Here is a 27,775-nt window from a genome sequence, read left to right on the forward strand (position 1 = left end):
AATGCAGACATTTACGCTGGTGACTCTTCAGGTTCTGTCTCTTTGATGGAATTCATTCTTCCGTTTCTGCCCTCGTTTGGTCTTGCAGTACATATACTCTGGGTTGAACACTTACAACAGTGTTTAGTATACATAGTGGGTCCCCCAGAAACACTTGCTGAATGAATAAATGGGGGTGATCAAGACAGGCGCTGCCAGGACTGTAGTTACTCTCCTTTGAAGTGCAGTTGAACACACTCCTCCTCAAGAACTGCTGACCTTTATGTCTTTTGTTTGTTTATGAAGGTCATAACACACAAGGTGAAACTGTATTTTCTGACATGAGTAAAATAGCTAAATCAGCAAGTAGAAAGGAATTATTTATCTTAATAGGAGAAATAACTATTATACAATCCAAGTATTTAAATATCAGAATACAGACACCATTCCCAGTACACATTACAGAAAAAATTTCAAAGTGTTTGATCAGAAGATTTCTTAATGGCTGCTGATCAATGCAGCATCAAGAAACTTTAGTGCAAATTTTACCAAATGTATTTGTCAAAAATGGCATTTTGTTCATTTTCTCTGCAAACAAGTGCTGTTACATTAACTCTGTGCATGTATCAAATTGGTTTGCCTGAATATTTAAAAGCTATCAATGGAAGCCAGCCCTTTCGGCTAAAACTTCGAACATATGTTACCTTAAGATCTGTTTCTAGTCCAAATTTGTCTATCCTAAAGCTGGAAGATTGAAGAATTAAACCAAAATTTATCTGTATAAATAATAAAAATAATTTTTTACGCTCTTAAGTATTTTCCTCACTAGTATGGCACATTACCATTCCTACATGCTACTGCATAGGTAGGACAGTATCATTTTAGCTGTTGCAGTATCACAGTGTTAAGAATATCTGCTTCTTGTAGTGTCAGGCTTTCATCTGTTAGCACTTTGTTTGGAAACGAAGTCACGAGAATAAAGTCAAGAGTTGCAAATTCAGGACGAGACTGAACAATAAAGTCCCGGACATCCAGGATCCTGAAGAAGTAAGATGAAAATAATTTGTGATATGAAAGTTTTATTGTCATTTAAGTTTTTTAGCTAAAATTAGATAATAATTAAAATAAATCACACAGTTCTAATCCTTATTTAAATGTGTTATAACCTTCTTTAATTTCAATGGATGGATTTATCTTGGCTTTCAGGTAAAACATGAGGATTAACTCTGGAGAGTACCTAACAGTTACTTTCACTGTAAATAGACACAATCTCCAGGTGAGTCGTCTATCAAAGAAACATCAACAATGCTACTACACTGAACTACAAGGGCTGACTTTTTCATAGTATAAAATATCTTAGTAGCACATGATCCAGAAAAAGGTACCTCAGATGAGCCTATGTCAATGTGTCTGTACCTATGAAAAGTGTTAAAAAAAAAAAAAATTACTTTCATATAGACACAGTAACTCAACTAAGATCATAAATGTTATCTCTTAGTGGGACACAGTGAACAATAAAAACAGTATCTTATTAGCATAACAAATGAATGCTAAAATGACATTTAAAACTGTTAATTTGAAATACTTGATAACAGCACAATTAACCTTTATTTACACTACAAATCTCTATGTGGATTATTAATCCTACAGGGTTAGGGCTTCCCTGATAGCTCAGTTGGTAAAGAATCCGCCTACAATACAGGAGACCTGGATTCAATCCCTGGATTGGCAAGATCCCCTGGAGAAGGGAAAGGCTATCCACTCCAGCATTCTGGCCTGGAGAAGTCCATGGACTTCTGTATGGTCAATGGGTTGCAAAGAATAGGACACAACTGCGACTTTCACTTTCAATCAGGGTTATCATAAATTTTTAAAGGAGTAAAGTTCAAATAAGGTTTTACTAAAGTAAATCAAATCTGATTCAACTTTTCCTGGTTTTAGCATCAGTGCAAAATGATAGCTTTTAACAATTTTCTTTATTTCTAAGTGGTATCTGCATTTGCATTAGTATTTGGACAGTTTAGAGAGGATGTTTAAGTACTAATTATTTGACTTCTTATTTCAAGTTTTTCTGTCAAAAACTTACTTCAAAAGTAAACCTAAGCAATTTCATATTTTTCCTGACTCAAGATGCACCCAGATTTACAAAGATAAGTCACCCTGAGCTTACCTGTGAGTACTGTTGAATCTCTGTATCAAACGGCTCCCGTCTGCTAACCTGATCTGGATTTTGGTGGTTGGCATGGAATCGTCAATAAGAACCACTGCATTGAATAGTGACTTCTCCTCTTCTGGGGAGGAAGGTGTACTGACTATTTCAGGTGTGAGGCTAAGAAAGAAGAATTAAAGAATCAGAACGTAAATATGAACACATAAGACGCACGACACACTGCAGACAGTAGTAGCACCATTCAGACCTACAGCTGACTCTCCACTCATCCTGCCATCACGTCTGCACCAGCGAGAACACGGCTTCCTTTGGGATAGCCTGTTTTTCTTGCAAACTCTTTTATTAAAATTATTCTGGGTCCTACGATTCTGATTTAGTTTATCCAACTTCTTTTGAAAGCCTAACTCTGGATTTCTTCCTCCTTCATCCCTTTGAAATTTCATGAGACTGTTGGGCACAATGGTCTTCAGTCAGAAACCCGAGCAACTTGGAGTTTATGTCCAAGACTGACCATGAGCACAGACAGATTTCAGATCCCAGCTTTGTCAATTTGTGTGAACTCAAGTATGTAAATTAATCTCTTTGAATCTCAGTTCTATCATTTATAAAATGGAAATAATAATGTTATGAAAGTCTGTTATAGTAATACAGTGCTTGAAACAGTGTTTCAAGAGGTATCAGTTATATTTGTACATATCATCAATACTAAGCTATTAATTTAAACTTAGTTGATACCACTTTAAAAATCTGATTTAAGTAGTTACTGTTTTACAAAAAAGAAGTAATGAGAAATTTAATATATGGTGATGACAGTGATAAACAAACAGACTCTGTATGATTTCAATACCTTTAGACCATGAAATTTTTGCATCTTGTTTTATACCCCTGGATATGTTCCAGTGTCTCCTAGTTTATAGTCTATGGGGAACCTGAATAAAATTTGTATCCTACTGTTACATGAAAACTGTATAAATCTTAATTACTTTGAGTTGGTTCATAGTGCTTTTCAGGTCTTTTATATAATTCTCCTTCTCTGTATAGTCTATTAATTTTTGAGAGTTGGTATCAAAACTCTAACTAAAGATCTTACTTTATCGACTTAATGTATGGTGATGAGTGTGTAATGAACCTTGTGTAACATGATCTCTTTCCAGTGGACCGTGGTTACTAGTGACCACAGTGCCTTCTAATGCTAGCAGGATGACCCATAACTGTAAGCTGCGAGTGAATGTAAAAAACAGAGTGCTCTTTTGGTTAAGCAATTAAAACAAATACAGCCAAGTTCTTTAAAGACATCACATCTTAGTTTTATCTCAGTTATCTTTTAAGGGATCTTTTGACAATCTTGATGTTTATGCTTTCAAATATTGAGACTTAGATGGGTCCCTATCTTACTTTTGAAAAAAAAAAAAAAATATATATATATATATGTTAGGATAGAGGCCCCATGAGCATTTGTGCTTTATTCTAGTACAAACTGAGCTCATTATGGCTCTTATTCCCACCCAAAAGCTTTCTCAACCTATACAGCCAAGTGGGAAAAGTAATTGGCACTTCCTGCTACGCTTTGCCTTTCCTTAGCTACCTCCTGACACATATTACAGAACCAATTTCAGAATGTATATGATAAAGACATGGAAAAGGAGAACATGATGATCTGCAGTCACTGCTCAGGTAGTATTAGGGAATTTCCTGTCAAATTTGTAATTCAGGGTTGAAAGAGCTGTACCACCAAGGTGGGTCACGGTGCCAACAGGAGGATGGGAGGCAATGAACCAAGGGGCCTCTTCCCTCTCCCTCTGCGTCCCTATCCCCAGGTCTCCACGCTGTCATCACCACCAGCAGCACATTCAAGTTCTGGAGTGAGGGAGGCGCCGTGGCTAACAGCATGGATCCAGGAGCCTGACTCCACGGCTGATTTCGCCACTTGTCAGACATGTGACCGGCAGCAAGTCCTTTCACCTCTCTGCGCCCAAGTTCCCTCAGTTGTAAAACAGAGACAACAGCTGCACTATTGCAAAGATTAAATTAATTAGATCTGTAAGCAAGTCAGTGTTTCCATACAGTTGGCTATTAATGTTTTAACTACTGTCCTAACAACCACCAGGGGAGGAAAAGTTACCCGTCACCCCACTGGCACATGGGGTTCTGGGGTTCTCTTCATGACGTCAAGTTGCCTCACACTGCTCTTTCTGTGCTTTAATGCTTTCTGTTTAAAAAAAAAATTCGGGCCAGCTAAGCTACTTCTCAAAACACGAAAATAAAGTGCAGGGTGGGAACTCTAAGAAGAAAAGCTTTCATGCATTTCTTTGTATGATGTGTGTGTCTGTCAAAGTGAAATTACATGGAATAACAATGAAAGACAGGTATAACGAACTGACACTGAATTCTTCCCTATGCTGAGAAACGAAAGGGGAAGAGAGAACCACTGTGCACAAGGCAGCTGAGAAGAACTTGGAAAGGAAGGAGTCACAAGAACAGGAACACAGGGCACCCGAGAGGGCATGGTGGCGACACAGCCAATTCAACGTACCACCTTCAGTGACGTGTGGAAAACGGAGGGTCACGTTTACCAGCACACATTATTATGTTTACGAAGAGTCCAGTTATGGCTACTATAAAGGAGTCCATCATACATCATGCCACACTCACTGGTTTCTAAATTGTGCTCAGCAAAGTCCTGGGTTTCACTGTCTGGAGGTATCTAAGACAATCCCCTCTTTCTGCAATGAGAATTCTATATGTTTCCATAACCTGAAGAAAGAGTTTGGCTGCTTAAAATATACTGAAAATAACCAACTTAAGGACACTGCTTTGGCTGTAAGCGCTTAGCAATTACTCACAGCAGACAGATGCTTACAGCTATGATCTAAGATATTTACTGTTTTATCTAATCAATAATTTCCCCCTCTGAACCCACATAATCATAATAAGAAACAGGCAGGATGGCACACTGGTAAAAAGCATGCACTCTGCAGACAGAGTGCCTGGTTTGAACCTGACACTCTAACCACTTCCTAGCTTAACTCTCGAAGAACTACTGCACCTGCAAATGGAATGGTGACAGGCGCTATGGCAAGGAGCTGCTGTGAAGATGAAGTGGGTTCATGTCTACAAAGGTGCTGACAGAGTCAGGGATATGCAAATAACTGTTGTCTAAGTCATGCTCAAAACTCTCCAAGCCAGGCTTCAGCAATACGTGAACCGTGAACTTCCTGATGTTCAAGCTGGTTTTAGAAAAGGCAGAGCAACCAGAGATCAAATTGCCAACATCCGTTGGATCATTGAAAAAGCAAGACAGTTCCAGAAAAACATCTATTTCTGCTTTATTGACTATGCCAAAGCCTTTGACTGTGTGGATCCCAATAAACTGTGGAAAATTCTGAAAGAGATAGGAATACCAGACCACCTGACTTGCCCCTTGTGAAATCTATATGCAGGTCAGGAAGCAACAGTTAGAAGTGGACATGGAACAACAGACTGGTTCCAAATAGGAAAAGGAGTACGCCAAGGCTGTATATTGTCACCCTGCTTATTTAACTTATATGCAGAGTATGTCATGAGAAACGCTGGGCTGGAAGAAGCACAAGCTGGAATCAAGACAGCTGGGAGAAATATCAATAACCTCAGATATGCAGATGACACCACCCTTATGGCAGAAAGTGAAGAGGAACTAAAAAGCCTCTTGATGAAAGTGAAAGTGGAGAGTGAAAAAGTTGGCTTAAAGCTCAACATTCAGAAAACGAAGATCATGGCATCTGGTCCCATCACTTCATGGGAAAAAGATGGGGAAACAGTGGAAACAGTGTCAGACTTTACATTTTGGGGCTCCAAAATTACTGCAGATGGTGATTGCAGCCATGAAATTAAAAGATGCTTACTCCTTGGAAGGAAAGTTATGACCAACCTAGACAGCATATTAAAAAGCAGAGATATTACTTTGCCAACAAAGGTCTGTCTAGTCAAGGCTATAGTTTTTCCAGTGGTCATGTATGGATGTGAGAGTTGGACTGTGAAGAAGGCTGAGTGCTAAAGAATTAACGCTTTTGAACTGTGGTGTTGGAGAAGACTCTTGAGAGTCCCTTGGACTGCAAGGAGATCCAACCAGTCCATCCTGAAGGAGATCAGTCCAGGGTGTTCTTTGGAAGGACTGATGCTGAAGCTGAAGCTCCAGTACTTTGGCCACCTCATGCAAAGAGTTGCCTCACTGGAAAAGACTCTGATGCTGGGAGGGATTGGGGGCAGGAGAAGAAGGGGATGACAGAAGATAAGATGGCTGGATGGCATCACCGACTCGATGGACATGAGTTTGAATAAACTCCGGGAGTTGGTGATGGACAGGGAGGCCTGTTGTGCTGCGATTCATGGGGTTGCAAAGAGTTGGACATGACTGAGCGACTGAACTGAACTGAAGTATAACATTATCTACTAACACTATCACCAAAATTGCACATCTGATTCCATCAGCGAGATCTTCACAATTCATATCTTAGTTTTTACTCTCTAGGTTATTTTGCTCTCATTCTCAAAGAAAATTCATGTTAAACAAAGACAAGTATTTTCTCATTTTAGGATTTTACCTTCCAAGTTTCTGTCCTTCTCCACTAAAAGCCTTGAACCTCAACCTAGGCTTTACGTATTCTTGATCCTGATGGTCCTCCATGTCCAAATTTAAGTGTCCTCCATGAACCAGTCGCTGAAGCTCCAGGGGAATTTCTCTTAAAAAAAGAAAACCCACAATGAGATAAGACCGCACATCTGTCAGAATGGCATTCATCAAATAGAGCACAAATAACAAGTGTTGGCAAGGATGTAGAGAAAAGAGAACCTGTATCCTGTTGGTGGGAGTGCTTCTGAGAGTTAGAGCGCTGAGCTGTGGGATGGCATTTATAGCTCAGTCAGCATTAGAAAATCCCCCTGAGGACCTAACAGGTAGTGCGGTATTTTTTTCTGAACACCCTGGCGGAAGGCTGGAAGTTTGATGGGGGTGGTTTTGATTATCCTCTGATTCATGTGTGCCACCCTCCTGCAGCCAACTGTTGTTTTTTTTGTATCGTATTAATATGCTTTGAACTTTTCAGGAACTCACCTGCCACATAAACCAAAGATTGTACTTTGTTTTGTCTGGAACTTAATCTAGTCTCTGACTGCAATACCACGTATAGTAATGAAGCTGCTAACTTCACACACCTCACTACCCCATTATTCTGACTTCTGTTCATCATATCTACATGATAAGTGCTAGACTGCACACAGGTGTGCAGTCTGTGTGTATGTGTGCTCAGTTCCCCAGTTGTGTCCAACTCTTTGAAACCCCATAGACTGTAGCTCACCTGGCTCCTCTGTCCATGGGATATCGCAGGCAAGAATACTAGAGTTAGTTGCCATTTCCTCCTCCATGGGATCTTCCCAACCCAGGGATCTAACCCGAGTCTCCTGCATTGGCAGGTGGATTCTTCACCACTGAGCTACCCGGGAACCAAGCTATCTACTTTGTTATATTTTGGTTATGTTATATATTGAAATATGTGTAATTGCATAATAAATTACCTTCCTTTACTTCTTCACCATATTTAAGATAAATGTTACATGAAACTTTTATACATAATATGCATAGACTGATATTATCTATAAACACTTCCTTGAGGATAGTAAAGATGGTGCTACAAAATATGTCATAAAGCAGGGGGCAATGATTATACAGCTGACAACCACTATCTGACCATCAATCATTTTTTTCAAGGTGCCTTTTCTAAAATTGTTCTTGATCATAATTTGAACTTGAGGATACAGTGTGGCTCAAATGAAAACACTCCCTTGGTATTCCAAGACTGAATGTTAGCCTACAAAGTTCATGGAGTATTTTCATTTAGTAATAAATTAGTTTGGATCTTTACGGATAGCACACTCATCATCAACATGGTCTTTCCTTCTCCCATCCTGAAGTAAGCGTTATTTCAACAGTCCTGTTGATCTTCACCAGGCAGAAGCCCACTTCCCCTGGCCCCCGCAGCTCCCAGTCTGCTCAGTGACTCTGCAAGCTCCCAAGCCCATGGCCCTGACCTCAGCTCTTGACCTTGCACTTACCACCAGCACACACTGCCTGCCGGGACAGCCTCCCACCTTTCTCAATAACTTCCTTCCCAATTATAGCATGTCTTACGAAACCTTCTTCAGTATTCTGACATTATCTGGGATAATTCAACTTCAAAATCCAAGCAAATTAATGTCCTAAAATGCCTTTCCTTCAGAGTTCCACCTCCACTCCCCTCCTACCACTCTGCTAGGAAAAATTTCACCGCCTGGAAAAGCCCCACCTTCAACTCCTGGATGGAGAGTAGCCTCCTGTTCTGGGCCCTTCACTGCTACTCACATTTCCCAGCTCATAACCATCCTGATGTCTTTCTTTCACTGTATTCCTACTTAGGGATGATCACTTATCAGCTAGTGAAAATAAACAGCTCTTGTAATTGTAGCAAAATCACTCAAGTCCTTGTCCTTCAGCCACAAGGGCTGGTGAGTTACAACGTTCTTTAGATGGGTCAGGGCACTGTAAATCTGGTTTCAAACATTTTAACTTCAAACTAACCTTCTGAATTCTTCTGCCAGCAGTAATGCCATTTAAAAAGATTTCTAATATAAGCGGCTTTCAGGCATACATGCAGTGAGTCACCCTGTCAACAGTAAGCAGGACAGTGGCTTAGCAGATGGGCAGACACCTACTGATCAATTCACAAATTTATGACACTACGATGCTGCTTCTCAGAACTGGGACCATAGCTTCATGAGATTTTAAAAGAAACCAATATCTACTGCTCCCCCCACCAAGTTAAGAACCAGTGACTTATAGACAGCAATGTGTCCTTTATATACTTAAAATACCCTTCCCCCCAGAAGCTATTTACAGAATATATTCCAGTATTTCACTCTTAAAAACCAGTGGAGCACTTCTGACTGGTGGTCTGTTTAAAAAAACAAACAAAAAACCTCCACCCTCAGTAATAGACAAAATCTAAGTAACGTATCTTACCCTCTCTTAACAGACTCCAGAAACTGGGCATTTGTTGGGTCATTGTAAGGTCTCAATTCTCCATCATCCAAGCTGAAACCATTGCTCCACAGTTTAAGCAAAATTTGAACCTTTCAAGCATAGAAAAAAGAAATACAAGAATGCGTCTGCATTAAACAATTTTAATTTTCAAACACGTTATTTACTACTTACTTACAGTATGAAGTACACACTTTCCTGGTGGTCCAGCGGTTAAGAATCTGCCTGCCAATGCCGAGGAAACAGGTTCGATCCCTGGTTGGGGAGCTAAGATTCCAGGTGCTGCGGGGCAATTAAGTCCATGTGCCACAACCACCGAGTCCAAGCTCTAAAGCCCGTGCTCCCCAAGAGAACCCACCGCAACAAGAAGCCTGCACAACGCAACTAGAGAGTAGCTCCCATTCACTTCAACTATAGAAAGGCCGTGCAGCAATGAAGACCCAGTGCAGCCAAAAATAAATTAAAAAAAAAAAAAGAAAAAAAACAAAAAACCAACAAAAAACCACCAAATATTTAAAAAAATATACAAAGCTTTTTGTACCATCCTTTACTTTATTCAGGTCAAATAAGGACATAAATGGAACCACGTGTGCTTCCTGAGATTTGTATTTGGCTTACCAAACTGACAATGGCTAAAATATCAAAGGTGCCACTGTTGGAGCCTGGCCTTGAAGTACAATTATTTCTAGTTCATTGAGAAGGCCAAAGTCGTGAGAGAAGCCACTGCCAACCCACATCCACTCTTCCCCTTCATCTATACTCATATTCTTCTCTGTTTCATGCCAGAGAGCACGACGGAATCTCCAGCGACCCTCCAAAGTAAAACTATTCATCACATTGAAAATGAGACGGTTAACTCCAAAATTTCAAAAAGCAAAAACAAAGACTGACTTTAGGCATTTCTACGTTTGTGCGTACGTGTTGTGTCCAACTCTTTCCGACCATGTGGACTGTAGCCTGCCAGGTTCCCCTGTCCATGGGATTCTCCAGGCAACAACACTGGACTGGACTGCCATTTCCTTCTCCAGGGGATCTTCCCAATCCAGGGACTGAACCCACGTCTCTTATGTCTCCTGTATTGGCAGGTGATTGTTTACGACTTGGGTCACCTGGGAAGCCCTATGTTTCCATGTATATAACTCAGCTAATTCTACACCATGATGGTATGCCATTTATAATAATTATTATGACATTTATGTAACTCATTTTGACAGTGAATGATACATTCTTTCACAAACAGTTATATATCTTTAACTGCAAGGCACAGCTGAGATACAAAAAAGGCACAGCTGAGAAACACAAAATTTGAATCTGAAAACTTACACATTAGTCTTTTTAATCAATACTTCAAAAAATAACAGAAGAGAATTTCAATTTTTAATTTTATAACAAACAGTAGTAACTAGCGGCAAAAATGAACAATTTCTCATTTTTATTACTGTACCTACATCTTGCAACTGATTTTCTCCATAGATGTATTCAGACTGCTTACAAAAGGAATTACCTAATCTGTATCCTCCACCTGTAAAAGACTAAAAACACACAGCAAGTGGGTTAAAAATTCAGTCTTATTAAAGCAAAACGTATGATAATGTATGATATATATTTTAAAACTAGATCAATTATAATTAGCCACACTGGTTTATACTTTCCAGGAAATTTTTACATTAAAATAAAGGTCTTATGTTACAGAGATGTATACTCTAGTATATTATTTTCTTCCCACAAAAACATGAGTGACTCAGAAACTGAAATAACTTATGCCAATCTTAAATTAGGAAATACATTCATACACTGAAATAATATTTTTAGGTAGAAACAGACTTTTAAAACTCACCATTAATATTTTATAACAAGTCTTATAATAAAATTATAATTCTTGAATCATATTTGACAAAGCATTAAGAACTTCATAGAGAAAGGAAGAATTTAATAAAGTGAGTATAAATAACCCTGAAGAAAAGCTCCATACTTATTTTATAAGCAGCTTTGATTCAACTGTAATCAATCAACTGAACTGCACTTTTTATTTTGTTTCACTAATCACAAGCTCTTCTATTTTTCAGGTGAGGTAGCTTATGAAGTAAAAACACCATTCCTTTTAATTATTATTCATATCATATATGGGTTTTTAATCATCAAATTCATAGAAATGTTAAGAAACTGCTTTAATGTTTGATTAATAGAAAGTTATAGACTTTGAAAAATAACGGAAATATCTGAAACAGAAATACACAGAGAAATAGTGTTTGCAAATAATATAAAAATCTATAGCAGATCAAGTATACTGATAGCATATTTAGTCTTAAAACTTCAGCCCTTACCTTAGATTTGTCATCACCCGAAGCTCTTGTGGCTTCATTCAGAGGGACGGCTCCATGCTGCCTCGCCTCTCTGAAAAGTTCATTCACAATTTTCCCAGTTGAAGGTTGAACTATATGTAATCCACTGCATTCATGCTCACTTGAATAGAACCTTTAAACATTGTAAAGTTCATCAATAAAAACAGATTGTAAGCATAAACTACTTTAAAGCAAAAGACTACACAGTCTTAGGAAATGACTTTTATTTAAAGAGAGCCATTTCTATGGCTTTTGTGAAAGTACTTAATTTTAAAATCGGGATCAAGGAATTAAGAAGTAAAAAGTTCATTCATCTACTTTCTCATGGAGTTTGAGAAAATGCTGGTAGCAGGCTCAGCATGCCACTTGAGAACTAGCTTGCTTCTTCCTCCCTCCCGCTCTGTGACTGCTGATCTATCGGTGTGATCCTGGGAAAACACTGCTGACAGCCAGAAGCTAAGTCTCCTCCCCAGAGGAACCCACATTTCATAGGACTTGGTTAGTGAAGAGCCCTCTAGATTTAGACGATATGAACATCTAAATTCCAAGGCCTACACATAGAGTTTATTCCTCAGAGAGCTCTGACTGAAAAATTAACCTCCCCCCATGTTAAAGGTTGTAATCTCCCTGTGTTAAAGGGCTTCCTTGGTGGCTCAGAAGATCAAGAATCTGCTTGCAATGCAGGAAGCCTCGGTTAAATCCCTGAAGAAGGGAATGGCAACCCACTCCAGTATTCTTGCCTGGAGAATCCCATGGACAGAAGAGCCTGGTGAGCTACAGTCCATGGGGTCACAAAGAGTCAGACACGACTGAGTGACTAACACTTTCACACTTTTTCACTATGTTAAAGGTAAATAATTCAGACCACAATTTTCTCAATGTGTTAACTATGCAGTGAATCATTTCTCCTCTCTTTTCTATTTCCTCATAAAAGCTTCCTTCACATAAATTAGTACACTGTTTTATCTTTCAAGATTTTTTCCAATCAAGAATGTCAGAAAATATAACCAATGAAATATAAACATGGAGACTTTCAGAATAAGATGAAAATCAAAGCTCATTTCCTGAACTACCCATACCCTCCAGTCCAGTTCCCAATCTACACTGAACTGACTCAGAAAATGAAACAGAGGGGGAAAATTCTATCAGCACTCAAGACCAGGGATAGAGTCACCTTCAAGGCTTTCTCCAAATGAGTACCTGCAAAACGAAACAGGAAAGGGAAGGGAAGCTCTGCTCTCAACTCACTGTCCGTGGAGGAAAGATCCAAGAGGAGAACAGTGGACACCAGCAGAACCCCACTAACAAGGCTGGTTCACAGCTGGGGGCGGCTGGGTGGACTCCAAGCTCCTAGTGCCCTGGGGAGGCACCTGAGGTCCAAGTTTAGCCAGAACAGGAGCCAACTGAAGCCCTCCTGCCAAGCTGATCCTTAGAGGGTCCCATGCAACAAACCAAGGCCAAGCACTGCCATGGCTGGCTTTAAGACTAGGGTCAGTGCAAGAAGCCAGTAGTCATGTAGGGATATGAGAGCTGTAAAGAACGCTGAGTGCCAAAGAATTGATACTTTCAAAATATGGTGCTGGAGAAGACTCTTTAGAGTTCCCTGGACAGCATGGAAATCAAACCAGTCAACCCTAAAGGAAATCAACCCTGAATACTCATTGGAAGGACTGATGCTGAAGCTCAAATACTTTGGCCACCTGATGTGAACAGCTGACTCATTGGAAAATGCTGGGAAAGACTGAAGGCAGGAGAAGTGGGTGACAAAGGATGAGACGGTTGGATGGCATCACTGACTCAATGGACATGAGTTTGAGCAAACTCCGGTAGATGGTGAAGGTCAGGAGGGCCTGGCGTGCTGCAGCTGATGGGGTTGCAAAGAGCCAGACATGGCAACTGAACAACAGGGCAAGAAAGAGCCTGACAGCTGATGCCTTAAATGGCAGTATGGGAAGGGAAGGGGAAGGGAGGGAAGGGCGAAGGAGGGAAGGGGAGGGAGTGGGGAGCTTCTGCTGCAGGCTCTCCCTAATCTCTTGAGCTTAGGCTCCCTCCCGGGTCCCTAATCTCAAGAGCCGAGTTACAAGGCTCCTTCCTCTCAGTCTCGGTGAGAAAGACCTTACAGGAAAAACCGGGCACAGGAAAAGATTTACTAACTTCTTTACGGTCTCTGAATTTTTATTATCAGTATAAGAAATTTCCGCCTGCCTCGAGGTCTATTTTCTTCCAGAAATTTTATTGTTTCCCTTTTATATTTAGATCCACAATCCATCTTTTGCCTCTTTCATAAGTATGCCTATATACTTACTTCTCTCTTGCTCTATTTCAACTCATCTGACCATCATTTGTCCCTGCCCAGAGATAACAACTTCCTCTGTAGAGATGACTCTCAAATATAGGTTTTTAGAGCCTCTTACTTATGGTCCAGTGCTGAATTGAAAAGCACCTACTTGAATCCAGTTTATCTCTTCCCATAAATGATCACCTTTTCCTTAGGTACTAGATTAAGAACTTTTCACAGTTCTCTCCCATTCTCTTACTCTCTTTTCCATGTCACCACATTTCTATTCCACATCATCATGTTTCTACAATAAATTCTTTTGAAAGTATCCACACCAATGTCACCCTTTCTCCTCCATTCCACTGACACCACGCTAATCCTAAATTTTACCAGCATACTCTTTGGATCACTACAGTTGTTTTTTTCTTGATGTCTTATTTTGTTTTCCTCATTACTCTTTATTTTATATGGTACTGCCAGTCCTCTTTTTCTAAAGGTATTATAATAACAACTAACATTTATCAAGTGCTCATTTAATCCTCATAAAAATGGCATTAACTCCACTGTACAAATAAGAAATACTGAAGTTTAGGGAATTAAAAGACTTGTCCACTGCCAAAATCTTATTAGAACAGAGAGGAGAAAAACAACTGAGGTACATCTATGACTAGAAACAAAGTCTTTATCACTGTAATTTTTATTGTAAAATTTACAGTAAAACCATACACTGGCTTTCCCCTTTCCACATAAGCACAGCTTTCCTTGGCCTTCCAGGCTGGCTATGCTGCGGCTGCATCCAGGACTGGACATGTAATTTGTGGGCCCAGCACCAAAATGAAAGTGGTCGTCTCCTTGTTCAAAATGTGTTAAGAATTTCAAGACAGTAAGAGCAAAGTTTTCCAGCAAATTAAAACCGGAAAAGGTCAGTTTTCATTCCAATCCCAAAGAAAGGCAATGCCAAAGAATGTTCAAATTACCACACAATTGCACTTGTCTCACATGCTAGCAAAGCAATGCTCAAAATTCTCCAGGAGAGGCTTCAACAGTATGTGAACCAAGAACTTCCAGATCTTCAAGTTGGATTTACAAAAGGCAGAGGAACCAGGGATCAAACAGCCAAATCCAATGGATCATAGAAAAAGCAAGAGAATTTCAGAAAAACATCTACTTCTGCTTCACTGACTACACTAACACCTTTAACTGTGTGGATCACAACAAACTGTGGAAAATCCTTAAAGAGATGGAACACCAGATCACCCTACCTGCCTCCAGAGAAATCTGTATGCAAGTCAAGAAGCAACAACTAAAACCAGACGTGGAACAATGGACTGGTTCCAAATTGGGAAAGGAGGATGTCAGGGTTGTATATTGTCACCTTACTTATTTAACTTATATGCAGTGTACATCAAGCAAAATGCTGGGCTGGATAAAGCACAAGCTGGAATCAAGATTGCCGGGACAAACATCAATAACCTCAGATATGAGATGACACCACTCTTATGGCAGAAAGCAAAGAAGAACTAAAGAGTCTCTTGATGAAAGTGAAAGAGGAGCATGAAAAATCTGGCTTAAAACTTAACATTCAAAAAATTAAGATCATGGCACCTGCTCCCATTACTTCATGGCAAATAGATGGGGCAACAGTGGAAACAGTGACAGACTTTAATTTCTTGTGCTCCAAAATCACTGTGGATGGTGACTGCAGCCATGACATTAAAAGACGCTTGGCTCCTTGGAAAAAAGCTATGACCAACGTAGACAGCATATTTAAAAAGCAGACATTACTTTACCAACAAAGGTCCATATGTCAAAGCTATGGTTTTTCCAGTAGTCTCGTATGGATGTGAGAGTTGGACCATAAAGAAAGCTGAACGCCAAAGAATTGATGCTTTTGAACTGTGGTGTTGGAGAAGACTCTTGAGAGTCTCTTGGACGGTGAGATCAAACCAGTCAATCCTAAAGGAAATCAGTCCTAAATATTCATTGGAAGGACTGATGTTGAAGTTGAAACTCCAATACTTTGGCCCCCTGATGCAAAGAACTGACTCATTGGAAAAGACCCTGATGCTGGCAAAGACTGAAGGCAAGAGAAGGGGATGACAGAGGATGAGATGGTTGAATGGCATCAATGACTCGATGGACTTGAGTTTGAGCAAGCTCTGGGAGTTGGTGATGGACAGGGAAGCCTGGCGTGCTGCAGTACATGGGGTTGCAAAGAGTTGGACACGACTGAGTGACTGAACTGCAGAGCAAAGCATTAAAGCAAGCTCGAGGCCCTGCCCAGTGAGGTTCTCTGGGTGTGCACAGAGGCCCCACATCATTGAAGTAGGCCCCGGTAGCACCCTGCCTGTCCATCCTCACCTGCCACGAGGCTACCCAAGTTCTGCTGCTCCTCTTCAGCTCCCTCCTGTCATTTTTATTACTTTTTTCTTCTAGGCATATTCTGTCCCTTATCTTCTAGTCATCTTTAAAGGCCCAGCCAGGTACCCACACTGTGCCAGACATTGTGGACACTTGTCTCACTAAATTCGCAAAACCATACTAGGATCTAATGACTTGTAGGGAACATTTTTTTAAGTTCTTATATTTTTGAAGAAGAAGAGTTACATTTTTAAAGTCCTATTTGTGACAGAGAACCTTTTGTGGATGAATATGTAAAAGTAGGTGTCAGGCTGTTTTCTGTGAACTTTTCTGTAGATCCTGTCCCTCCTTTTCTTTAAAACAGATCAAGTTATGTGTAGACTACTGAAACTTCACATGATGGTCACACTGAAAATATACTGGCTTAAAACAACAATGAACAGATGAATGTTTTGATATTTAAAGTTGTCCAAGAAGGTGGACCATGAAGTAAGATGGACCATTTCTGTACCAGACAAAGCAGCAGACATGCAATGAAATCAAGCAGATGTCATTGCCAAATGTGAAGCCAACAGAACCGCATACTTTCTATTAAAAAATATCACACTTAGCAAAAAGAAAAGATGGCCAATAATTTGGTTTGCAATTGTATTGTAAGCGGATCAAACAGCATAAGCCTCAATATATTTAATGCAGCACCTCCTTTTGGACAAGTAACTCTAGAAATCATATCTGAGGCACTAAGTCCTTAAAAATTGCATTATCAAAATGTAAACATTAATGGCAACACTGTGTCAGCATAAAAGAAAAGAGAAAACAATTCACTGAAATATTTTAAGGATTATATTTGAATCCTTAAGGAAAATATTAATGTACTAATTTTAAGAAGTCAAATATTTTGATTTTTTATACCAGCAAATCAAGTCATTCAAAAACTGGTTCAAATTGGGGAAGAATAGTCAAATAACTTATGAGTAAAACTTTGGTACATTAATATTTTAAGCACTTTCAAAGTTTCGGAGACTGTACAAATTAAGGAAGCAGCTAAAATATATATATGTCTGTGTATATATAATATATATATTATATAAATGTGTATACATAATACATATACATTATATAAATGCCTATATAATACATATATATTATATAAATGTCTGTGTGTATATATATATACACATTATATAAATGTCTGTATAATATATATTATACATATATATACACACATACATATATAATACATATATCTGTGTGTGTGTATATATATCAGATAAACTTAAGTGAAAGGGAAGGATATTCAGATTGTGCCAAGATGACCAATCTGCAGACAATAAAGGAAAGACTGTACCTCCTGGTGGAGTGATGGTGGCAGTCAGCACCCTAACCGAGTGAACAGGGCACCAAGAGTGGGGGAACCCGAAACCATATGGCTCCTGGTGTAACATAATACACAGCAGAAAATATCAATAAGTAGTACTCTTGACAAGCATGTTTAACGAGAATCTAATTGTGAGGAAACAGTGACCCTGAATGTGGGACATTTTACAAGACATCTGGGCCCAGCTCTTCAATGTCAACGTAATAAGCTTTAAACAGATGAGCTAAAAGCAGACAATGGAAAGATGGGAAGAATGCTCTGGATTCAGATTTAAAACAGGCATCATCAGTGAAATGTATGGACCCTAAATCCTCAAAGCCTCTAAGAGTATCTGATTATGGACTATGTATTATATGACATGCAGTTAGAGCTCACTTTCTAAAGTGTGAGACATTATCAAGGAGTGTTTGCGTCTTATTGGGTGTGGACTGCAGCCTCTAGGGATGAAGTGCTATCATGGCTGCAATTTACTTTCAGGTGGTTGAGTAACAAAGAGTGTGTGCACCAATGAACTCCTATGGCATATAAACAACTGGTGAATATGGGAGCAGACACAGCATATGTTCGTTACCCTAGTCTTTTGATTATCTATGTATTTGAAAAATTGTAAAATAAAAAGTTGGGGTGAAAATTATAAATTATGAGTGTTATTCTTTTCATTCAGGTCTGGAAGGAAAGATAGGTCATTTTATCTCCCCTACAGGAAGAAGGAAGGCAGAATAGTGACAAACAAAAAAAGTAATTTCCAGTGAATTTTTCAACTTCTGGAAAAATAAGACTTTCTGAGAATGAGATGTAATGGGGAAATTCAAGTTTCTCCCTAGTAATGAGATTTGTGTACTAAAAAGACATTAATGAACATGGAAGTAAGAAAACTCATGACAATAAAATATACCTGGTTTCCATCTCTTAAATCTTCACTGTTGGTTCTTTTTATAGTTCAGGGGTTTTAACAACAGCAAATACTATCTATCACTATTAGATGTAGCATCATCCAAGACAGAGTCCTGAAGTCACAGATTCTTAAATGGAGAACAAAACACACAGAGGGGTTCCATGGATGGACTTTAAGAAACACGCAAACCTTTAAAAATGACTGACAAAGCTGGACGTAAATGTTCTAGGGGAAAGAGGGTGTAGCTTTTATCAGATCCTCAATGAGTCCTATGACTCAAAATAGAACCACAGTGCCCAAGAAAAATACTACTCAGTATATTATGCTTTGTGAGGTCTATCAAAACATTAAGTATTTAAGATAATTTCCCCCAAATTTTCTTCTTGCTTTCTATTACAGTTTCAGAAATAGTATCTAAAAATATTTAAGAAATTATAGTTAAAAAATTCCCAAGGCCATTTAAAATAATGTGGGATTAGTGAACTAAAAAGGGATACAAGTTTGAAAAACAAAACAAAACTTACCTTTGAGGTGCTGTCTGTGGGCTTTTAAAGGCTGTAGCTTTAGGTCTATCAGATTTGGAAGCTTTGCATTTCACTTCATCTTCATATAATTCTGCCAAGGCCAACTACAGAATAACAGATTTGTTATAAAGTATAAAAACATTAGAAATAAACTCTGTACAAAAAGTTAGGAATAGAAAATTAACTTGTAATTGAGTAGTCAAGATTTTTAATGAAAAATGAAGGTTGCTATTTCAGATGACTCCCTTCCAAAATAAAACCACTGTAGCTCTCACTAAAATGTCACACATAGTAGCATAAATTGAAGTTACAATAATAGCTTAATTACTTTCAATGAACTATTCAACAGCTTCAAAAATGATTTGGTAACAGATTAGTTTCAAAGTTGGAACTATAATTCTTTTAAAAATACTTGAAGATGTTTTACACTTATGTCAGCTTGCTCTCATTAGATCCCATAAAAATATTTCATTTAGTTCTTCAAGTTTTCAAAATCTGAGTACATAAAACAATTTCAAAATTATTCTATTTAAAAGTTTACAAGACATAAAAACTTCTAAAGTTTAGGAAAATAAGCTTCTAAAAAATATAAGGCAATGAGAAAAATATATATAGTTTATATAACTGTTAGAAAGCAGTATTACCAAATTATGCTTTATAGATATACGGCTGGATATCTTCTTCAAAATGAAATCAACAAAGCATACTTTTTGAAACTGCAATTTTAAGAAATTATCAAAATATTTCATTATTGTATAAGTTATATTGTTCCCACTTTTGACATCCTTGGACAACTCAAGTCAGACTTTCCTTAATGGCCCTTGTGGCTATTCAATTAAAACTGGCATGACCCTAATCTTTGGAAAATTATAAAAACCAAGAAACATTCTGCTGCAAAACTCAGAGGAAGTACGTCTAGAAAACAAGAAATATGAAACAATCTCCAGGGATTCTGTCCTCAGTAGGAAAAGAAAAATAGGGAACTGGGGCAAAGTTAATTTTCTGAAGAGTCTATTAATCAACCTTTAAAATATGCAAGAAACAAGAAAACAAAACTGAAAGGCTTTATTTTTCCCACCTAACTTTTGACCGCCACTCTGTACACATATGTCAACTTTCATATTTCTATCATGTTAATTTTGCAAGAAACCTTAATTATAAAAGTGTAGTGTAGCCTAAAAGAATCTTATTAAACTCCTAACTTAGGTTCTTACTGTGTAAGCTTAAGCAAATTATTTAACTTCTCTGAGCTTTTTAGTTCCCTCATCTTCTAATGTCTACAGTAAAAGGATTACATAATGTATGTGAAGCACAAGGCAAATGCTCCATTACCAGAAGGTAGTACTAAAACCTCCTCAACAATGATTTTTATCACTGTTTCATTTTCCCCAAGATTTTTCTTGCTGCAGTATTATCTATATATCTTCTATGATCTTTTCCTACCTTATCTTCTCCAAAAGGGAGAAACAAACAAACCACCCCCACCATGCACAAAAAAATAAATGAGAGAGATGGACAGAGACAGACACTCTAATTACCTGGGCCCAAGGTTTTCAGAAATTTTTACCTTCAAAAATTTTCTTCAAAACCATATTCCTTTATGGATTTCCTCATGAGATGATAATATTGCTCTATGAATTATTTTTATGCTATTCCTCCATCAATGGAAATGGTACCTGTATGTCAAAGGTCCATTATGGCCATCCTTTACGAAGCCTTTTCTAGTTTTCTTAAGTGATGTAAATCCTTATAGCATATGGCATTCTATTATTGACACATATTAAATATTACATTCTCATCACTTATGTACTTTTATTACTTTTTCATCCCCCCACTATAATTTATAAATTTCTGCCTCTTGAGAAATTTGTATGCAGGTCAGGAAGCAACGGTTCGAACTGGACATGGAACAACAGACTGGTTCCAAATAGGAAAAGGAGTACGTCAAGGCTGTATATTGTCACTCTGCTTATTTAACTTATATGCAGAGTACATCATGAGAAACGCTGGACTGGAAGAAATACAAGCTGGAATCAAGATTGCCAGGAGAAATATCAATAAACTCAGCTATGCAGATGACACCACCCTTATGGCAGAAAGTGAAGAGTGGAAAAGTTGGCTTAAAGCTCAACATTCAGAAAACGAAGATCATGGCACCTGGTCCCATTACTTCATGGGAAATAGATGGGGAAACAGTGGAAACAGTGTCAGACTTTATTTTTCTGGGCTCCAAAATCACTGCAGATGGTTATTGCAGCCATGAAATTAAAAGACGCTTACTCCTTGCAAGGAAACTTATGACCAACCTAGATAGCACATTCAAAAGCAGAGACATTACTTTGCCAACAAAGGTTCATCTAATCAAGGCTATGGTTTTTCCTGTGGTCATGTATGGATACGCGAGTTGGACTGTGAAGAAGGCTGAGCGCTGAAGAATTGATGCTTTTGAACTGTGGTCTTGGAGAAGACTCCTAAGAGTCCCTCGGACTGCAAGGAGATCCAACCAGTCCATTCTGAAGATCAGCCCTGGGATTTCTTTGGAAGGACTGATGCTAAAGCTGAAACTCCAGTACTTTGGCCACCTCATGCGAAGAGTTGACTCACTGGAAAAGACTCTGATGCTGGGAGGGACTGGGGGCAGGAGGAGAAGGGGACGACAGAGGATGAGATGGCTGGATGGCATCACTGACTTGATGGACTTGATGGATGTGAGTCTGGGTGAACTCCAGGAGTTGGTGATGGACAGGGAGGCCTGGCGTGCTGCGATTCATGGGGTCGCAAAGAGTCGGACACGACTGAGCGACTGAATTGACTGATTGAGTGACTATAATTTAGGCTTCCCAAATTGTTTCTAATGCAGAACTGGACAGGCACCCAGAAAATTCTTGTTAAATTACGTAGACTACAACACAACAGGAATCAGAGAGAGATATGGGTAGATAAATTATGCTATAGATTTAAAAACTGAGATACTGGGTTGGCCAAAAGTTTGTTTGGGTTTTTTTTTCATGAGCTGTTATGGAAAAATCTGAATGAACTTTTTGGCAAACTCAAAATTTCCTATACTTTTGTACCTTGTTTTTTGCTTGAAGAAGATTTGAACAAACCCTGACAATCAAATAATCTTCTATAAAATAAATGAATAATGCAAACAATGCCTTCTGACTCCACGAAATGTGGAACATATATTAATAAAATAGGAATACAGAGAAAATTACATCAGACCAGGGGGTCCAACTAGCTGAAAGGTCCTAGTTATTCTTGGCACATCATTAACTTAGAAGAAAATGAATGATATTTAAAGGGAATTAATGCCAGGATCCATGATGTCCCTATAGCATCATATGGCATAAATTCATTAGCTAATTAATATTATTTAACATAGCAAATGACACCATATCTGAAGAGAAAATTAAACTGATGTACTGGTTAAAACCAGTAGAAAATGACAGAAAAATCTCAGTCAAATAAAGAGATAAAAATATATGTATTGTGAAATAATTATGGACTGTGAATTATCAGGACAGATTTCCATGAGCTAAACAACTAAATTATGCGATATTTCAATCACACAGAGAGAATAAAATATGTAAGCACTGATTATTTTTTCTCTAGAACTGGAAATGTGATGAATGTGTGAAAAGAGCCTGAAACTGTGGGTAAGAATATCAACAACACAGCAAAAGACTGAAAGTACTGGAACTCCCAGTCTTAGAGAGACAACTGCCAGAAGGTATAATGTTATTGTTTAGTCGATTAGTCCTGTTCTTTGTGACCTAGTGGACTTGAGCCTGCAAGGCTCCTCTGTCCATGGGATTTTCCAGGCAAGAATACTGGAGTGGGTTGCCATGCCCTCCTCCAGGGGATCTTCCCAACCCAGGGACTGAACCAGCATCTCCTGCACTGGCGGGAGGATTCTTTACCCCTGAGCCGCCTGGGAAGCCCAGAAGGTACAATACAGACTTAAATCTAGAAGATCAACATCAGCATCACCTGGGGGCCCTTTAAAACTGCAGGTGCTCAAGCCCCGCCCTGGACCAAAAGAATCAGAAACTCAGGGTGGGGCTCAGGAACCTGTGCTTGAGCAAACCTTTCAGGTGACTCTGATGCACGTTAAAACTGAGAACCAAGGATAAGGGACACTGACACCAAGAGGATGAAGGTCCCAGACAGTCCTACTCTTTTCTCACTGACGGAACTCTCTTCTCTGCCCCATCCAAAGCCTAGTCCAAACCCTGGTAAGTACTTAAGTTAGCCCCAATTTTTCCCCAACTCCAATCTATATGGAAAAAAGAAATAAAAACAGAAATCTTTTTCTTTTGATATCATTGAGGAAACCTGGAACAGAGTGTACCTAATCTGTTAACTCCACGTGTGTGGATAGATGGAAGGGCATGACAAGAGACAAAGGGCTCTGAAGACGTTCAGAACTACTAATGAACACTGAGGTTTGGGGTGAGTACTGTCACTTTGTCATTACTTTGCCAATAAAGATCTGAATAGTCAAAGCTATGGTTTTTCCAGTCGTCATGTATGGATGTGAGAGTTGGACCATAAAGAAGGCTGAGCACCAAAGACCTGATGCTTTTGAACTGTGGTGTTGGAGAAGACTCTTGAGAGTCCCCTGGACTGCAAGGAGATCCAACCAGTCAATCCTAAAGGAAATCAACCCTGAATACTCATTGGAAGGACTGATGCTGAAGCTGAAATTCCAATACTTTGACCACCTGATGCAAAGAGCCGACTCATTGGAAAATACTCTGATGCTGGGGAAGATGGAAGGCAGGAGGCGAATGGGACAATAGAGGTTGAGATGGTTGGATGGCACCATCAACTCAATGCACATGAGCTTGAGCAAGCTCCGGGAGTTGGTGAAGGACAGGGAAGACAGGCATGCTGTGGTCCACAGGGTCACAAAGAGTTGGACACAACTAAGTGACTGAACAACAAATGTCACTTAACAGGGGCTTCCCAGGTGGTGCAGAGGAAAAGAACCCACCTGCCAGTGCAGGAGATAGAAGAGATGCGGGTTAGATCTCAGGGTAGAAAAGATCCCCTGCAGTAGGAAATGGCAACCCACTCCACTATTCTTGCCTGGAGAATCCCATGGACAGAGAAGCCTGGCAGGCTGCAGTCTATGGGGTCACAAAGAGTTGGACATGACTGAGTACCTACATACTGTCACTAACATTCCTGTCCCAAGCTTCCCCCTTAAATGTTCCCAATTCTGGAGGAGGAAGGGAGATAAAATCTACTCTCAATGTGGGACCCACGGGAAACTTCTGCTTTTAGAGAGTCAGAGGCTCACTGTGCTGGGAGGCTTTTGGGGGACGACCATCCATCTTTCCTGGTGTGGTAAATGAGGAAATCTCTCCTAATTTAGAGGCTGACAAACCCCACACTGCACGGCAGCTGAGAAATAGGCACGGAGTGGTACTTCTGCTTGTTCCAATTAGTAACACATCACCCTTCTCTCCTCAATAATATTGTGAAAGACTCTTAGAGCAAGTTGTCAGGAAATTAAGAAGTATCTACTGAAAACTGAACTAACTGGGTAATGCTTAAAATAAGCACAGTTAGATTAAACAATAAAAAGATAATCCCAAAATATTCACTATCCAAGAAACCAGCTAGGGAGAAGAACATTATCCAATTCTTTTAAACCTTTGATACACACTCTATTACTTCGTATGTCATTACTTTGGTTCTTTTCTTCTGGGGTTTCTTTGAAAATTCTTCACATTCTTATTAAATTCTAAAATAAACATTATCAATACTTAATGTATTTGAAATGCCAAATCACATTCATAAAAAAATCAGTTATCTACCTACCGAAAAGTAGATAGGAGACTGGGAAAAAAAAAGTTTATTTTCTAATTGATGGTGGAAAGGAAGGCATTCTCAAAATTAGCAACATCTACAACATTTCCAACAATTAATCATATCAATCCAGTGGACTCAGTCTAAATTTGACAAGTATCAGGTGATCATTAGCCAAGCTATTCTCATTTTTCACATAAGAAGAAATAGATTTAAATTAGACAAAGGCTATTAGGTCACATAGTTTTAACTTAATAGCATTAGATGGACTAACCAGTGAAAGTTACAGTATTTTTCTCCTTTAAGGGAAAAAGAACCAAATATTTAGTAAGCAAGTCTGAGCCAGGGTAATACTGAAGAGGCACTTTATAGACATTCCTTTATTTCATCCTTGACACCTGTGATCAACATAACCCTGAGTTTATGAATAAAGACACAGGATCAGAGAAGTTAGGACATTTCTCCTATACTCACGTAACTACTAAGCAGCAAGGTCAAGAAGCAAGCTGAAGCTGTTCTGACTAGAAACACCATTTTCCCCCCAAGGGCACATGCTGCGTCTTAGTGATGCTGGCCTTCAATAGACAAGATGAGGCAGATGAAACCCTCCTACTCCTGGATTCTGTTTACCACTACTAAATTGAGTCATAAATACTGCAAATGTTTTATCAATACATTGAGTTCGTTTCCTAAGCTGACACTGATCACTCCATTCTCCAAATTCATCACTGTATGCACTGCTTATCTTGGCACTCAATCATCCTCCATCTTAAAAATGTTATGTTAAATACATGTGTATCTTATTTAGGCAAACAATGGGTAGAAATGCCTTTCACACTTCTAGGCCCTTCCACAGTGCCCCAGCACCAACTGTGGATTTGATGTACTATTTATCTCTGCATTCCCAGAGCTTTGTAGTACGTTACAGGGCAGGTGGTCAATATACATTCGTTTAAAGAAACAGAATGAAGGTGTGACAATAAAGAATTATAATACAAAAGTAGACCTTTTCTACTAAGCCTTGTAGATGGAGGGACATTCATGTTTAATTATAGTCCCTATAGGCGTTTGGGGTTTCCCAGGTGGCTCACTGGTAAAGAATCCACTTGCCAATGAAGGAGATGGTGGTTCGATCCCTGGGTAGGGAAGATCCCCTGGAGAAGGAAATGGCAATCCATTCCAGTATTCTTGCCTGGAGATTCCCATGGACAGAGGAGCCTGGCGGGCTACAGTCCATGGGGTCGCAAACCGCGACTGAGCACACACACATCTTCACTGTTTTAATTTTATCAATCATCTTACAAAGGAATAGTTAAAAAAACACCCTAAAATGAGTAGCGTGAAGCACCTGGCAGAGGGCGCTGGTATTGAGGCAATTAATGTCAATGTCCTGTAACATTACAAAGTTTTACATCCCCGTTTCTTACGTGCAATGTTTTCTACCCTATAGCAGTTACGACTAGGGTGCGAGACGTAGGATGAAATAATTTTTTAGTTCACTGTGAAAGGAGATCAGCCCTGGGATTTCTTGGGAAGGAATGATGCTAAGGCTGAAACTCCAGTACTTTGGCCACCTCATGCGAAGAGTTGACTCATTGGAAAAGACCCTGATGCTGGGAAGGATTGGGGGCAGGAGGAGAAGGGGACGACAGAGGATGAGATGGCTGGATGGCATCACTGACTAGATGGACCTGAGTCTGAGTGAACTCCGGGAGTTGGTGATGGACAGGGAGGCCTGGCGTGCTGCCATTCATGGGGTCGCAAAGAGTCGGACACGACTGAGCGACTGAACTGAAAGGGAAAAGCTCTCTGATTAAAAAGGAAACATTTTTACATTTAAATAAGCCAGAAACAGCATCCGAGAGAAACAAGACCAAACCGGCTTCCTTGTAACTCGACTTCCCCACGGCCACCTCAGAGTTTCCTTCTGCAGAAGTCTGACCGGAGCGTCAACCAGTGAAGCCTTCAACTGACCTCTCAAAGAAGCCATTCGGAATCAACAGCTGCTTCTCAAAAGGCAAGAGGGGTGGAGGGGAAACGCCGCCGGGACACCTGAGACCGCGGGGCGCCGACACTCGTTTCTCCCGACGCCCCTGCCCGGCGTGCCGCCCGGGGGAGACCCACGGAGTCCGAGTTCGGTCCCCGGGCGGGTCTGAAGAAGCTCGGCCGCGACCGGAACGGCCCCACACGTTCCCCCGCCGCACTGCCCGCCGCACCTGCAAGTCCCGCGCGCTCGGGGGCCGCGGCCCCGCAGCCCTCGGCTCCTCCTCAACCGCCTCTCCGCCGCCGCCCTCCGCCATCTTTCACCGCTCCCGGCACCGCCGCCGACGCGCCTCCCGCGACTTCCGGGGCCGGTTGCCTGGCAACGGCGGGGCGGGGCGGTCCCAGTGCGCCTCCGCCTCCAACGCCCCTCTTCCCACTCCGCGCGCCCCTTTCCGGCGCCCGCCCACCTGTCGGGTCCCGCTCGTTTCCTTAAAGGAAGTTGGCTCAGAGTTTCCTTTCCGAGAAGGGCAGCACGGACTTGCGGATTTCTTTATCCCATGGTGACAATGTCTTCTGGAGAGTTCATCTGATGGAAAGTGCCACCTTACTTTTCCAATCTCGGTCACGTTCTCTCGTTTCCCTGCCAAGGATTGGGTGGTGCGTCGTCCCCAAAGCGTGAAGTGTTGTTGAGAAAGAACCCCCTAAACTCTCTGCGATTAGAGCTGCTGCTGCTAAGTCGCTTCAGTCGTGTCCGACTCTGTGCGACCCCAGAGACGGCAGCCCACCAGGCTCCCCGTCCCTGGGATTCTCCAGGCAAGAACCCTGGAGTGGGTTGCCATTTCCTTCTCCAATGCATGAAAGTGAAAAGAGAAAGTGAAGTTGCTCAGTCGTCTTCGACACTTAGCGACCCCATGGACTGCAGCCCACCAGGCTCCTCCGTCCATGGGATTCTCCAGGCAAGAGTACTGGAGTGGGGTGCCGTTGCCTTCTCCAGCGA

General features: G+C 40.2%; 1 protein-coding gene across 3 annotated transcripts; it reads right to left on the minus strand.

Annotated features, from left to right (window-relative positions):
* Positions 1 to 343: 343 nt before the first annotated feature.
* Positions 344 to 27,166, minus strand: UBXN2B (UBX domain protein 2B). 3 transcript variants are annotated; one of them, XM_006068942.4, is made up of 9 exons: positions 27,012 to 27,166; positions 18,976 to 19,079; positions 11,522 to 11,672; positions 10,646 to 10,729; positions 9,180 to 9,289; positions 6,730 to 6,867; positions 2,150 to 2,308; positions 1,365 to 1,395; positions 344 to 1,018 (listed from the first exon to the last, which is right to left on the minus strand). In XM_006068942.4, exons 1-9 carry the CDS (start codon positions 27,093 to 27,095, stop codon positions 977 to 979), a joined length of 903 nt encoding a protein of 300 aa, XP_006069004.2. In that variant the 5' UTR covers positions 27,096 to 27,166; the 3' UTR covers positions 344 to 976. The 3 variants fall into 3 exon arrangements, with proteins under 3 accessions (XP_006069004.2, XP_006069003.2, XP_044784689.1); XM_006068941.4 differs by lacking the exon at positions 1,365 to 1,395; XM_044928754.2 differs by lacking the exons at positions 1,365 to 1,395; positions 27,012 to 27,166 and adding an exon at positions 25,270 to 25,884.
* Positions 27,167 to 27,775: the final 609 nt, after the last annotated feature.

This window comes from Bubalus bubalis, chromosome 15 (genome assembly GCF_019923935.1).
Source record: "Bubalus bubalis isolate 160015118507 breed Murrah chromosome 15, NDDB_SH_1, whole genome shotgun sequence".
Lineage (NCBI taxonomy): Eukaryota > Metazoa > Chordata > Mammalia > Artiodactyla > Bovidae > Bubalus > Bubalus bubalis.

Excerpts from the sequence above, each read along its gene's own strand:
- UBXN2B (XM_006068941.4), bottom strand. The coding sequence starts at position 27,095 with ATGGCGGAGGGCGGCGGCGGAGAGGCGGTTGAGGAGGAGCCGAGGGCT. Across the intron at positions 19,080-27,011 it reads CGAGCGCGCGGGACTTGCAG|TTGGCCTTGGCAGAATTATA; the intron begins GTGCGGCGGGCA and ends GTTATTCTGTAG. Across the intron at positions 10,730-11,521 it reads CGGGTGATGACAAATCTAAG|TCTTTTACAGGTGGAGGATA; the intron begins GTAAGGGCTGAA and ends GTGTGTTTTTAG.